Source organism: Hyaena hyaena, unplaced genomic scaffold (genome assembly GCF_003009895.1).
Source record: "Hyaena hyaena isolate Hyena2069 unplaced genomic scaffold, ASM300989v1 scaffold_39, whole genome shotgun sequence".
In the NCBI taxonomy this organism is placed as follows: Eukaryota; Metazoa; Chordata; class Mammalia; order Carnivora; family Hyaenidae; genus Hyaena; species Hyaena hyaena.
Window position 1 is genome coordinate 4444811 of NW_024080671.1, and position 15368 is coordinate 4460178.

Here is a 15368-nt window from a genome sequence, read left to right on the forward strand (position 1 = left end):
AGTACGACACAGGTCATTCGTTACGTACTTCTCGGCTGCCAGACCCGTGCAGTGTGTCCTACGAAGTCTGAGATGGAGGCTTTGGAGGAGTAACGGTAGCAGAAGTGATCTGGGCACACGAGGCTGAAAGAGACTCTCTCCAGAGATGCAAACACATAACAAAGAGCAAAGACGGGTATTAGCAAGGGTGCTTCACCTCCGCAGTCCAGCTTGGATCTGACTGCTCTCCTGCCAGAAAGGACGGAGTACTTTCAACAGGACATCTACGTACTAAGAGGTAGTATGGCCGTTAATTTCAGTGCAAGACTGAATCAAGCTTTCTAAATTTTGGAAAAAACACTTAGGGTTTTTTCATGGAAACTAGATACTCTTCGCTGATTTATTGAATTTAAAAAAGACCCCGCATTGTTAAAAGGCCCTTTTACATCAAGTAGAATTTCTAATTGACAGATTTGGAAACCAATCTGCACTGGACAAACTATGGATTCAACACGCAGATGAGATTTCCTCATACCATTACCCGACATGGATGTGATACCCACCCTCAAAAGAATCCTATAAAAAATCGCTTCGAAGCCCCTTTGAAATTGCAATAGTGCAGCAAAACCACGAGTAAACAACTGCCTGTTAACCTGTTCCTTCAAATACAGACTGAAAAGCCAACAGGCATACTTTTGTGCAATTTTTTAAAACATCGGAAGTTGAAATATCAAATCTGCACAGCACTGTCCCTTCACAGAAGGCAAGAAACCGCCGGCACATCATGTCGGAGGCCGTCCTCGGTGCTGTAGGCTCTGGAAGTGGGCCTCCCTCAGGGTCTGGTTGATGTGGAAGTAAGGGCCTTGGCACAGCGCAGACTGCTCGGGGACGGGCTGGGGGGTGTTCGGGCCGGAGCCGGCGCCCACGAGGCTCAAGCCGCTCTCGGGCCCGCTCGCCCTGTCCGGGCTGTGGACGCTGCCGCCGCTGCTGCTGCCGCCGCTGTCGCTGCTTGAAGACTGGAAGGAGGAAGAAACAGGACCACCATTAGGCTGTTGGGTTTCTGCAGAAAGTCCCCGCGGTGTAGCTTAGTGCTCTACTTAAGACCATTCTTGCTATTAGGTTTGAGGAGCGCCAACATCGACAGGGGGCTTTACAGCTTCACAGGGTACAGCTGCCTAAGAGATCTCGTTCTTTCCTCCCAGCTACCCTGTGAGGCTGAGTGCAGGGTCCAGATTCAAGTGCAGGCCTTCTGACCGCAAACCCCTTCAACTACACCTTAATTCCTTTATACGCCTTCTCTACCTGCAAATTTTTTCGTTCATTCCGATAATGTCCAATCATCAAAGGAGGAAGTTCGCGGCCTCCGATACTTTCTAGGTACTGGGTATTTATGCCCTGTACCAGTATATAGATAAACTGGTATATCTCTACTGGTGTATATAGATACACACACATATATATAGACGTAGATATATACCAGTATATCTATACCCTATACTGGTACGGGCTATAAATATCGCTAACAAATAAATGGATTCTGGGCACAAGTCTCAAAATATCTGACACTTTCGTGGTTATCATCTCATGGACATAAAATGGTATTCTGTGAATGCAGAACACATATCCTGAAAGACTACAACATACTTCTAAGTTACAGTAGCATTTTTGCAGCTGGAGATGTGTGTGGGCCCATGTGCACAAGTGTGCCTAATTTTTTTTAATGTAGCGAGCATGACTTGATGTCTTAGTTGTCTTGAAGCAGCTACTCAGAGATCCCTGAGAGCTAGGGCTCTCAAAAGGGAAGGCAATGGAAAGAATCCATTTCAAAATTCTGGAATTTTACAATTTAAATGCTGCATTTCAAATAAATGACTAGCGGTACGCTTCCTGCATTCACAACTCAACACGAAACCATACTGAAAAGAAGCGATGCATGACAAAGGCAGAATTCTAATAACTAATGATCTAGGGTATGCTTTTCTTTAACTTAGCCGTTTGATACATCTAACTCATGGTCCCTTACACAAAGTCATTGGTTTCGAAAAGTCTGCATACAGCCATGTAAAATCTACACCTAAGAAAAAAAGACTGGAAAAAAACTGGCCATGGTAGTTATATTAGAACGGAGGGATTACAGTTGCTTATTTTCTTTCCCCCGCTGTACTATCACATTCTTGCAATGTGGTTATTTTCATTATAAAAATAAATGTATAAATAATGCTTCCAGACAGAACTTTAAAAGTGACTTTCAAAATACTACTTTATCCATTTTTGATCGAAAGTTACACCTAACAGTAGGTACGTGAACGTATCTGAAAACAGCAAAGAAAGCAATGTCCATGAAAGACCATTAATAATGCTTAAAGCGAGAATCATCATGGGCCGTAAGTCATGTGGCGCTACTTCGCAGCTCATGTATCCCACTGCCCACAGATAGTAAAAGACAAGCCATCTGTCTGTCTACAGAAAACAAATCTGAAAGCATTATAAAATGGGCTGAACAGAGTCAGAGGGTACCGGGAGCAGCAGCGGTTAAATTTACTTAAAGACTTCAGAATTCAAATACAATTCAAAACCAAAACTTGTTTCCTTACATTAAGGCCTCTCCTAACCTAGAGCAGAGCAGCCCATGCTAGTGGCCCCTGTGGCCCCAGTTAGGTCACGGGTATTTAACGAGTCAGCTACTACACTAAATAAGAAACCCACCGCGCAGAACACTTTGTTTCCTCTTAGTCTGTTTTCTTTACTGTTTTTCGTTACAGGTACTGTCTGAAAATTAAGGCAAGAACTAGAATCAGTTTGTAGTAAGTCAAGTTTCCATCTCAAATTTTATTTCACACTCTTATAGCAAAGGTGACACTATTCTGAGAAACAGTAAAAGGTCTTTAAAATGGGTCACACAAAATACTGAAAAAGGGTGGGAAGACAAACATACCTGTGATTTCTAGACCCTTTTAAAAACCGTGTGTGAAGACATGGCTTATACCACCTTTTGGGGGGTTTTTGTGTTTATTTTTGAGAGAGCGAGACAGAACATGAGTGGGGGAGGGGCAGAGGGTGAGGGACACACCGAATCTGAAGCCGGCTCCGGGCTCTGAGCTGGCTGTCAGCCCAGAGCCCGATGTGGGGCTCGAACCCACGAACCATGAGATCATGACCTGAGCCAAAGTCAGACGCTTAACCGACTGAGCCACCTGGTGCCCCTGGTCTACACCAACGCTATAAAGACAGGTACGCAAACGTTTAGTGTGGCCTTGTTTATAACAGCTAGAAGGTGAAAACCACCTGCGGCCACGTCGATCCTACCGTCGCGCTGCTGTGGCAAGGGGGACCTGGCGGCAGGTGCTGGGGGACGAGGAGAGGCCCCCTGAAGTGAGCGGTGTCTGCACTGGCCTGGAAGCGGGGCGGGGTTTGGCGAGCAGGCCGCGGCGCACTGGGAGCACGAGACAAGCAAAATCAGAAGAAAGGAGTGTTCGGGGGCAAAGCCAAGACGGCGGTGGGGCTGGGCCACTCGGGCACATTCGGCCGGACGAGCAGCCGCCAGAGGTTACGGCGGGAAGGTCCCGTGCCCTGAGGTCTGTGCCTCATTCTGCCCCGATCTGACTCCGGAGTGAGGACGCCGCGTCAAGCAGGAGACGTGCGGCAATGTAAATGAAAGGCGATGTGTCACAGCCCAAAGGGAGAGGGCAGGGGGAGACGGACACACGGAGCTGGCGGGTGCTAGGCGCCCGGTGCGTGTCTGCGGGATGGGAGGGGCACTGGCGAGCCGAGGGAACCTCCAGCGAGTCGGGGAGGCAGCCGGGACGCAGGGAGGAGAGGAGGGAAGACCGGTGGGGACAGCGGGTGGGGACAGCGCCAGCTGGGCTGAAGGCCCCAGACAGCGGCTGGGAAAGGGAAGGCGCGGTCCGGGCATGGGCCTGGTGGCGAGGGGGTCTGCCTCCCGAAAGTCAACCTTCGTGGGCTCCTGAGACGACAGGGGATGAGACACTACAGACGCAGGTTAGGGAGGCACGATGTGGGGGCGGGGGGTTCAGGAGCCTCGACAGGAGGTAGAGCAGACCAAAAAAAAAAGCAGAGGGACACTTCCCTCGGCAGAAAGGAAGAGCATATGTGTCTATAAACCCTGACACGGGACAGGAGCGTTGAGAAGCTCATTCTCTCAGTCCCCAGGGCTCAAATGATACAGCAGAGTCAAGAACTCCCGGCCCCTCGGCTCGGCCCACTGCTAGCTCCACCTTCCCAGGGCGTAAAGTCGGTCTAAGAGCTCAGCCATGTGCACCCAATGCAGACACAAAACAACTCTAAAGACTGTTCCGGCTAATCATCTTTTAGAAAGCCGTCCAGGCAGGGGTGTTAATTACTGAGTCTCTCTGCTTCATAAAGAGAGAACCAGAATATCTGTGTCTACTTGTTACCTAGAGCTGTATGCTTTCTCTTTACTTATTTTGAGAGAGAGAATGCAAGCTTGAGCGTGGGAGGGGCAGACACGGGGAGAGGAAGAATCCAAAGGAGGCTCTACGTTGTTAGTGCTGAGGCCCCTACTGGGATGGAACCCACGAACTGTGAGATCATGACCTAAGCCAGAGTCAGACGGTTAAGCGACTAAGTCACTGAGGCGAACCCTGCTTTCTCTTAATTAGAAAAGCGACCAGCTGTGTATTTTATTTCCTTTCAACCCTCAGCTTCCCACCACCTCCACGCCCCCATTCACTGGGGCTTCTGAATTTACGTGAGCCTCAAAAGGCCAAAGGACTCCCGCTCACTGCACACACACTCCCTTCCTGGCTCATGACGAAGTGGATTCTAACCACTGCAGAATCTGGAGTGAGTGACCCTAGCCAAGTCTATCACAGCATCTAATGGAAAGTTCTGCGTTTCCCAAGTGCCCAGTGATTTAAGAGACCTCCAAGTCTGCTATGATCAGCAAGACCATAAGATTCCAAATGAATTCAGTGGGCTAATAAAACTAATGTCTAACTCTGCAAGGAAAGAAAGTGCAGGTGGTCACTCTTCTGTGCCGCTGAATAAATAGCACGTCCTTTCTGTGTCTCAGTTTCCCTTACAAGATGAAGCTGGACCACACCATATGTTTTAAGTTCCTTCCTAACTGAACTATTAATCAGTCACTTGATTTTGTTTACATTTCAACAGGCCAAAACATAATCCTGACCTGTAGAAAAACGTGTGTATGTATCCTCATTATTTAACAAACTTGACCTTCAATGTCAATAACAAACAAAGCGTTTCGTGCTGTGAGCTGATGTGATGTGTTACAAACACTTCAAGGACCTAAACCAGAAAGGAGCAAAATTTCTTCAAACCTATGCTAAAAATCAGACTAACTTTTGAAAGGCTTGTTGCTCCATTTTAAGTGGACCATTTTGGAAGTTAATTTCAGGGTTCATTTGCTACAGGGTTTTAATCACAACACACAGCTAACAGTTTCACCCAAAATCCTTCCGACTCTTAGGATGCACCTGCTACCCTACAACAGACTGAAGATGAGAATGGGCAAAAACTGAGGGCCTTAGGATACTTTTTTAAAAACATTACACTAAATAATCCCACTGTCTTCTACATTCACACTACTAAAAAAAGATCACATAGTATTCAACTAATTCTTATCAGTTCAGATAAATGGATTTAGAGAATCCTGATTGTAATGAACATGGGTTCCCCTAGTTGTTAATTTTTTGTCACATGTCTGCACTCTAAATGCCCTTGGGATTTTAGAGTTATGACATGAAAACTTTCCTCTTCTAGTAGACAGCAAAAAAAAAAAAAGGGGGGGGGGCGGCAGAGGTTGTTCAAGATAAGCCACTTGGTTTTTCCTCCATTTTCTCACCCTCTGCTTGTTATACTTTACAGTGATCTAAAAAATCAAAATGGTCTTGGTAAGTTAAAGATATGTTTTAGAAACCCTACAAACCTAGGTCTTTGCATTCAAAAGATGTACTGCTTCTATTTACTCAGGTAGCAGCGCCTTTGATAAGGCATGTTCCTATGTAACAAAAGTCAGATTTATGTGCAAATGTCTAGGGTAATTTGTAGACGGATATTAAAACTGAAAGCAAAAAGCATTACTCTACTACAAATTAAGATAAAATTCAAACCCAAAAGGCCAGCCCCTAAGAGAACTCAAGTAAGTTAAATTTTAGCCACCCAAATAATTGTCCAAGATCAGGGAATGTCACTGCCTTTCTACAGGACCCAACAGGAAGACACAAGTTGACAAATGATTTCACTTTTCACTCAATGAACAGAAAAATAAGCCTCACATTAACTAAAACGACTCATCTAGCATGATGTTACAAAAGAAATTTGTACCCACACCAGTAAACTATATCCCAATTTTAAAATAGTATCCTCAGGCCCACAAGTCATTAAATCTAAGTCACTGGAGTTAAAACGTAAGGTCTTTGTTTCAAACACCAATTAGAGTTTTGAAAAACCCATTAGACCCCAATTTCTTCACTTTTTAATTTTCTTATTTTTTTAGGTTTCCAAAGAGCTACTTATTATCAGCTTGCTGATGTAGGTCCATCTGATCTAATTGTTAATCTAACTTACTGTCAAGTGGGCTAACACGCAGTGGGTGCGGTGAGCTCCCGGCCTGGGGTAGACCCCCATTCTTCTTTTTCTAACTAGAGACCTACAGCTGCGCTCAAGCGAACACTGTGTCACAGCATCTACTTGTAGAAGTGTTTTCTGGCTAAGACAGGAGGGGGAAAAATATTCTTCTCGTTCCTACGATTCGAGAGAAGTCTGGGACCTAGCTGCCTCCGGATATATTTAGCAAAATCTCTCAGAACTTCTGTCCTGTATTCTGTGAGCCGGCACATACCAAGGGTAGGAGCGAGCTCACCAGCCAAGCTCAGGGCTCACCGACCCTGCCTCTTACTAGCTGTGTATCCTGGGACGAGCCACTTTATTTTCTGTGCCCCAATTCGCCCGTCTGCAAAGCAGAGATAATACCTGCAAAAATGGTATGAAGAAAATGGACAAGTAGACTAAAAGTTTCTCTTTACAGAACCAATCTGGCAAGTCGGTTTACATTCTTGACCTTCACGGTACCTAGGAAAAGAGGTATATACGATCTGCATTTCACAGAAATAGTTGTGATTTACTTCTGGCACACATAATTCAAACACCTCACATCTTATCTCCCTGTACCTGCCAATATGATTACATTTAGGAGAAAAACGTAACTTCTGAAAATTAATTATAAAAAGCAACTTTAATTCTCTTAGAATTAAACCAAACCCCGAGGTGCCCGGGTGGCTCAGTTGGCTAGGCATCCGATTCTTTTTTTAAAATATATTTTTAATGTTTATTTTTGAGAGACAGAGAGTGAGCGAGCGAAAGAGCACAAGGGGGGTGGGGGTGTGCAGAGAGGGGGGACAGAGGATCCAAAGCAGGCTCCAGGCTCTGTGCTGACCACAGAGCCCGACATGGGGCTCGAACCCACAAACTGTGAAATCGTGACCTGAGCCTAACTCAGACATTTAACCGAGACACCCAGGTACCCATTTTTTTTTTCTTTCTTTCTCTTCTTCCCTTTCCCTTTACCCTTCCTTTCCTTTCCTTTCCTTTCTTTCTTTCTTTTTTTCATAAGCATTCGACTCTTGATTTTGGCTCAGGTCAGATCTCCTGGTTTGTGAGTTCAAGCCCTACATATGGCTCTGAGCTGACAGCACAGAGCTGTGCTTTGGATTCTTTCTCTCCCTCTCTCTCTGCCCTCCCTCTCTGCCCTCCCCTACGCATGCTCTCAAGCTCTCTTTCTCAAAATAAACATTAAAAACAAAAAGTTAACTCCTTCCATATAAAAGCTCTTCAAGTCACAAGAAACCGTTTCTCTTCACTGAGTTAGTCTTAAGAAAATTTATTTCATTGGCCCAACCTTAGAAGATAACATTTTCATTAATATTTGATTATACGAAATAACATAGTCCACTAATCATGAATCATTTTATTATTTTCTTTTAGCCACAATTGTCAAAATGCAGCGAAGTGCCCCTAAATTTGATATTCTTGTGCTATAAACATAACAATCTATTCCAGGGGTGATGATCCAATCCATTATCTAGGGCTTAACTTTCCATTTTAAAGGGTTTCCCCTGCCTTTCGCTTCTCTAGCCCTCCCTCAGTTGACTTGGCCTCATTACTTGTTAATCCCCGCCCCCCCCCAACTCTCCTGAGGAAGCAGAGCACAAGCGGCCACTCATTCAGAGAGCTGGTGACCCCTCGTCAGCAAGGCTGCAGGGAATGGTCAGAATCTTCCAGGCGGGTCTGCCACGGAGCTTAGATTTCCGTGAAAAATAAAAAAGACCTGCACTGGCTGTTAATTACAACAAAGGCAAGCTAGTCCGCCCTTCAGACCGATGATTACAGAGTGGTTTAGCCACTCGTTTCTTTGAACACGTCTGAACAAGACACGTGAACCGAGAGGCTGGGTAACAATACGTTGTTTGCTTCTGTGCCGGACCAGTGCCCAGGTGTTTGAAAGGGAAGGAAGACCATTTATACAAGAGCAATTAAAACAACACAATATAAACAGACTAAGAGTCTCACTGAATATAGGAGATCAGAGATGTTTCGTTTTTTTTTTTAATGACAACTTATTTCCTATTCTCAGGCATCATGACTGTAAACAGGGGCAAATGATCAACATGATCAACACGGTCAGACCGACGGTGCCTCTGAGCTAATGGGAAGCTCACTCAGCAGGACGGGCCCACAGACCCAAGTAAAGAAACACTGGCGTGGATACGGTGGAAGCAGTCACTGCCCGCTCTTTTAATCGACTTCTGACCAAAAAAAAAATAATGGAAGTTCCATCCATTACTGTCTCAGGTTCATCACCGGATGCTCACGGACACCTCTAATCGCTGCTTTCTGGGTACCCTCCAGTCATCACGTTACACACAAGCTCAATTGTCTTTCTGTGAATCATTTTTTACAATGTAAGAAAAAGGGGAAAAAGCATGATAGGAGACTCTTACAAGGGGGAGAGAAGTCACAAACTCAAATCTCCACACAGAAGGCCCCCATCTACAGTTGCTCATTAACTGCCCCTCAACGGGTACAACCTGCGTGAGAGCTAATGGACTTCTTAACCCGGAGTGGGGAGAGGGGGGCTTCCTTTCGATTTCTGGTAGAGACTGGATGTAGGTCAAACCCTATTCTCAAGAACTAGTTAAAGTACATCTTTCAGTGGCATAATAACTGTAAGATGCAGAGTTCTGCTTCAAGTTCTAAGACTTAGGGATCAGTGCCGGGGGGAGCTTCTCAGTCAGGGCGACAACTAGTTAAGGGTCATAATTCTCCGGTGCGTAAGTTAACAGAGGCGTCACTTAAATGCCAGCTGCCCTCCTTTCCCTCCTCAGAGCAGCCCTTCAGCTGCACCAGATCTGCCCCTATGGTACACGTAAGGAAGCGAAGCACTCTCCTCAGGGAACCAAAACTTCAGGAGCTCCTCCTTCTTCTCCCCCCCCACCCCACCCCCTACCCCCCTGCCCTGCCCTGCTGTCTACAAGGAGTTCTTTTAAGAACAAGATAAAAAAAAGTAACAACACAGGGGCACCTGGATGGCGCAGTCAGGTAAGCTTCCGACTCTTGACTTCAGCTCAGGTCACGATCTCACGGTTCCTGGGGCTGAGCCACGCCTGGGGCTCTGCACTGACAGCACGGAGCCTGCTTGGGATTCTCTCTCCCTCTCTCTCTCTGCCTTCTCCTGCTCTCTTTCTCTCTCTCAAAATAAATAAACTTTAAAAAAAAGTAGTAACACTTAAAAATAGTATTTTGCGTACACACCCACGGCATATTCGGAATGCTTACATAGTTTCTCACGAATGAAATGTGAATTTCAAGTGAATGAAAGCAACAAAATACACTTGTCTTAAGGACAGTTAATGGCTTAGAAACTGTTAGAAAACAGTTGGTTTCTCAAGTGTCAACCAGATAGTTCAAAGAGGAGTTTTCAGAGGTCCGTGAAAGTTGTACCAGATTTTGGGCCGCGTGTACGTATGAATATGTGTAGGCACGCACCGCCTCGCTGGAGAGAGGGCGCACGGCTTCCTCAAAGGGGCCAGGACTCAAAAAAAAAAAAGTTGAAACCACTGCACTCAAAGAAGATCACTTTTATTTATTCAAAGAATACTTTTAATTACAGGAAGGAACTGGGTTACTTAGACTTTGTTCGAGCAATGAGAACGGCAGACCCTCTGACCACACTTCCTACCTCTGTGTCCCAGGAATCGTGAAAGACGGGGTTTCTACTACTCCTTTTGGTCTGGGGGGGGAGATGGTGGTCCTCTTCATTGCCATTCCTTCTCCTTTTCCTGAAATTAAAGCACAAGGAGGGGGAAAAAAAAATCCAATGGTTGATCTTTTGCACACTTAAAACTGTAAATCACAACAAATCTGCCCTCTTGCCTGAGAACACAGAATTCACATGCTATCCCGACAGGTAAAAAGTTGGCGGTACACTGTCGCCGGGCACAAAAAGTAAAAATATAAAATAGCAGCAGTACGGGCAAGCTTAAATTAGTACAACTGATTTCTAAAAAGAAGCTTGGCAACTTTAAATAACTACTGGGAATAAATAAAAGCAGGGTGACGCTAATGACTAAGCTTCCAAATCCCACCTAATGAAGGTTATGGTCCTTCGACATTTCCTGAAATCACGATTTCAAGTTGCCTAATTCTGCTCCTCCCACAGGACAACATGGAAGACGGGAGCGGCTGTCTTTGCCCACGTACCCCAAAAATCCCAATCAGAAACCGCGCCGCACAGGAGGTATCGTTACAGGTCCATGCAGTCATTCATCTGCAGTTTTCTCCCGTCCTCGATTTCCCCTCAATGATCATGTGAAAAAAAGCTCGGTGCCCTCTTAAGTATTAGGTCATTTGTCCCGACCTTCACTGGAAAGGCTGCTCTCGGACACATTAACTCCACTGTTCTCCCTACACCACCTCGGATTATGACACGTTACTTCACCAGATTGTTACTTCGAGTACGGGACCCAGGCTGCTCAAAATTTTCAGGTGTAAAGGGAAAAAAACCCCCCACATTTGTCAGTGTTCTCAGATGTGCAACAAAGTTTGTATGTATTCTATGTAAGAATTAAGTGCTCCTAGAAAAGCTTCTAAACCCTAGTTTAGAAGACAAAAGATAGAAATAAATTAAAGGAGATATCATTTTAAGTCCAACTGCCTGGAATTGTGTGCTGTCCGGTACAGTAGCCACTAGCTCACCAAGTAGTTATTTAAATTAAGTTAAATTAAATCTACTCTCCCGTTCCTTAGTCACACTAGCCATATTTTGAGGTGTTGGAAGGCCACAGGCGGCTAGTGGCAACTGTGCCGGACAGCACAGACAGGGGACATTCCCATCACTGCAGAAAATTCCATCGGGCAGCTTTGGCAAGAGGTCAGTTTATACAAAACAGCATAATCTATTGTCATGAAAATTCTCACAGACTCACACTTCCATAGCTGGAGGGAAAAAGAGCTTTTCCAAAAGTACTGAATTGAGCGGGTGGGATCTTGTACGCAGCCACCCATCTTCCATGCGAGCCGCGTGGCACACCAGGGCAGGCCCGTAGTCCTAAGGTCTGGGGTTGAAGTCTTGACGCTGGAGAAACTGGAACTGTAAGCTATCCCCCCGGGGTTAATCCCCTGTCCCCTGCAGTATTCCTGTCCTCTGAAGACATCTAACTTTATTAATGGGTACAGATCCAGGCATGGGATGGTCACTTGTGAGTGGGTGTGGTGCCGATAAAGCATTAACCAACCGGCAAGGGGCTACACTATTTCCCTCATTCCCAGCCTCAATTACTTCTACGACCATCATTTCTGTTCCCTAAGCTTTCTTTCAGAACAACGGGGCTTATCTGCATGCTACTTTGAAGTATTTGGAGGTTAAAAACTAGGTGAAGAGCAGGTTTAAAACTAATTTAAATGGATGTGCTATTACCACAGATTTGAACCAAGAAATCACTATTTTCATCCTGCTATGACCAGAAAACTTTTTTGTGGAAAAGAGCTGCAGTTACAGAGCAAGGTCCAACGGAAGGCCAGTTGACACCCCCGGGGAAACTCACCAAACGACAGTACGCTGGTCCCCAAACTCTTCTCTTACGAATGTGCCAGCAGCTGCCTGAGCCACCCTAACCACTTCTGAGCCTGACCCAGACTGCAACTAAACTCTGGGAAAGTCGCATGAAAATATCCCAGCCTTGTGATCGGCTTCTTTCTCAAGGCACCAGAAAGATCTCCTGTCGGGGGCCTCTCCTCGGGACGGTACTCGATTAAGAATGAGTCCTACTGTTCTTCATTCTCCTTTTTCTAGGCTCTGTGCAGATTCCGTCCTTGGAACATTCTTCTTTCAACAAAATTGGTAATAATTGTCAAGATTATAGCTTCATGTTCAGCCCTAGCCACACGGTCAGATTACAGCTTTCTACATTAATACCACGGACCAGGTTATAATTTTAGCAGCCACCATGTAATTGATTATATTCTCCCCAGGCATCTAGCTACAGATTGTGGTTTAGCATCTGTTCCTTCCAAGGACGGCTGACTACATCACTGTCCATCATTTCATTTCTCTCCAATCTTCCTGCCATCTCCTGGAGACTGAGCAGAGATCTTAAGAGGGGTGTCTGGGGGGCTCAGTCGGTTAAGTGCCCGAGTCTTGATTTTGGCTCAGGTCATGATCTCACAGTTCAGGAGTTTGAGTCCTGCATCATTTCGGGCTCTGCTCTGATAGTGCAGAGCCTGCTTGAGATTCTCTATCTTCCCCCCTCCCCCTAAAATAAATAAGTTAACTTTAAAAGGAAGAATGAGGGGGCGCCTGGGTGGCTTAGTCGGTTAAGCGTCCGACTTTCGCTTAGGTCATGATCTCGCGGTTCGTGGGTTCAAGCCCCACGTCGGGCTCTGTGCTGACTGCCAGCTCAGAGCCTGGAGCCTGTTTCGGTCTGTGACTCCCTCTCTCTCTGACCCTCCCCTGCTCACGCTCTCTCTCTCTCTCTCTCTCCTAGAAATAAATAAAAAACATTAAAAAAAAAAAAAAGGAAGAATGAGGAGGGAGGAGGGAAAGAGGTGGAAGAGGGGAAGGAAGGGGAGGAGGGAGGAGAATGGAGGGGAGGAGGTGAGAGGAGGAAGAAGGGGAGGAGGGGGAGGGGAGAAGGGAAGAAGGGGAGGAGGGGGGAGGGAAAAATCTTGAGTATGGAAACTAGTGTTTTTCAAACTTTTAAAAAAAGTAACAAAACCCTTTCTTTCTACTGGGAAAAATATCTCAATATATATGAGATAAAGATCCTGTTTTGGTTCAAGTAGAGGTTTTCTTGACCTACACCCACCCCTCTATGGCTATCCCAATGTATTTTCTAACACTCTGAAAAACCACCATCTCAGACCAACCCTTCATCTTAACACTGAGGAAACAGATCCAGAAAAAACTGGACTGGGGACATACTGTGATAGCAGGAGCTGGCAGAACTGGTACATGAACCATGGGGTGAAAAGCAGACAAGCAGCCCCTGTCCAAATCAAAAGGTTTCTTTGATGGCAATGAAGTTACCAGTATAAACAGGTTGAGATTGTTTGTATACTATGTAAAAGAAACCTGCTACCAGTATAAGCACATTTAGAGTTCTATACAGCAATGGATAAAGGGAATCTTTCTGCGGGAAATATTTGGGCTTTCCCAGGTATGAGGCATCACAAGAGCCTATGTTCCTAATTCCAATGGCAAGTTGGTAATTGGGCCCCTCATTTCAAATTTAGTCCACTCTTGTTTTCTCTACAAACAGGCTTTGTGCCCCACTCACCCACCGTATGCCCAAATCAATAATCCAGTGCAGAAGTATGGGTGACCCTAGATCTTCACTACTGGACCAAATGACCTCAAGATGCTTTCCAGAATCTTAATCTCTGAATCGACCACCCCCTGGAGAAGGATCCTTGTGGAAAGACTGCCCAGTACAATCAGGGCCAATGAAAATACAGAACAAGGAACCATCCAGCATAACCTACCAAGGCAAGTCCATTTGATTCACCCGAGCTTCCCTGAGAGTATTGTGAAGTAATGAAAAGAGCAGTCAACCTGGAAACACTCGGTTTCCCTGCTGAGCTCCCTGTATGTTTCCTTATCAGAAAAATGAGTGTTGTTCTTGGTGATCTATAGATTTTTCGCTTCAAATTCCACAATGAGGGATTTTTTCTAATTTGAAAGAAAGTTGCTCCTCTTCGTTTGGTGTTCCCAATCCCAACTTTCTCCTCCCCACCTTTCTTACAGGGGGTTAAAAAAGAGAGACAGAAAAAAACTGCAGTTTGATTGGGACTCTATTCTGTACACGTCAAGCAAGCGGAGCACCCCTAGGTCAAGACACAGGTCCTGAGGTCAGGGCTCAGTGGAAAGTAGAACATCGCCATATAATCCTACCTCCCGCCTTCGGAGTCAAACGGCTCCGCATCCAAACAGTTTAGAATCCTGCCTGTTTATGCTACAAGCCACTTTGGTCATCCGCCCTCCTATGTTCACAACCGTCCGGGGCCCAAATTCTAACACCTATCCCAATCCTTCCCCGCTGCAGAGCTAAACCCAATCCTTTCTGACCTTGGGGAGACGGCAGCTCTCAGCCCCGGTCCCTCAAAGACGTCCTAGGGGCTCCCAGTCATAGATCAGACATTCCTCCCATCCCCCCACTCTCCTAAATTTAGGACAGAGAAGCTTCAAGGGCCACTGTCTCTCTTCCGGGACCGTTCAGACTGCATTCCAAGTAGGGAAATACAAGGGGGAAAAAGACGGGGTTGGGGGAAGACTCGGACCCTGGCGAATCCCTCCTCCAGCACCTCAGAGACCAGGTACCCGACCACTCACGCATCCCTCCCCCTCCTCCCCCGGGCCGTAGGGCGACCAGATGGAGACCCGCAGGGCCCACGCTTGCTCGGACCCCAGCTTCGCGCGCTCCGTCGGCCCCAGCCCCCAACGAGAGGCTGGGAAGGAAAGCGGTCCCTGCGGTCTCACCTGGGGCGGAGGCGCTCGCTCATGGCAGCCGGTGGAGGGGAGCGACGCGGCGCGGCTCCGCGAGATGAGGGAACAGAGGGTGTCGCGTTCCGGCGGCCGCCACGCCCACCCCCTCGGGCCTTGGCTCTTGCCGCGGCGCGGGTGGACGCTGCCGGCGATGAGTACCCCTCGGTGGGACCCGTACCACCGCTACTTCCGGCGTCTGCTCCGCGCCCCCCCATGTCGCAGCCGCCGTGGTACCGCCCTCTCGCGGCTGCGCAGTTGCGCGACCGCGGCCGCGCCGACCGGTAACCCCTCCCACGGGAAGAGGCGGGCTCCGAGTGGGGAGGAGCGACTGGGAGCTTCTGGGAGAGAG

At 46.8% G+C, this 15368-nt stretch overlaps 1 protein-coding gene across 3 annotated transcripts; it reads right to left on the reverse strand.

Annotated features, from left to right (window-relative positions):
* Nucleotides 1–346: 346 nt before the first annotated feature.
* Nucleotides 347–15321, reverse strand: FAM104A (family with sequence similarity 104 member A). Of its 3 annotated transcripts, XM_039229771.1 has the most exons (4): nucleotides 15014–15321; nucleotides 10220–10319; nucleotides 2686–2748; nucleotides 347–995 (listed from the first exon to the last, which is right to left on the reverse strand). In XM_039229771.1, exons 1-4 carry the CDS (start codon nucleotides 15232–15234, stop codon nucleotides 762–764), a joined length of 618 nt encoding a protein of 205 aa, XP_039085702.1. In that variant the 5' UTR covers nucleotides 15235–15321; the 3' UTR covers nucleotides 347–761. The 3 variants fall into 3 exon arrangements, with proteins under 3 accessions (XP_039085702.1, XP_039085703.1, XP_039085704.1); XM_039229772.1 differs by lacking the exon at nucleotides 2686–2748; XM_039229773.1 differs by lacking the exon at nucleotides 2686–2748 and having other exon boundaries at nucleotides 911–995; nucleotides 10220–10237; nucleotides 15014–15259.
* Between the last annotated feature and the right edge of the window lie 47 nt (nucleotides 15322–15368).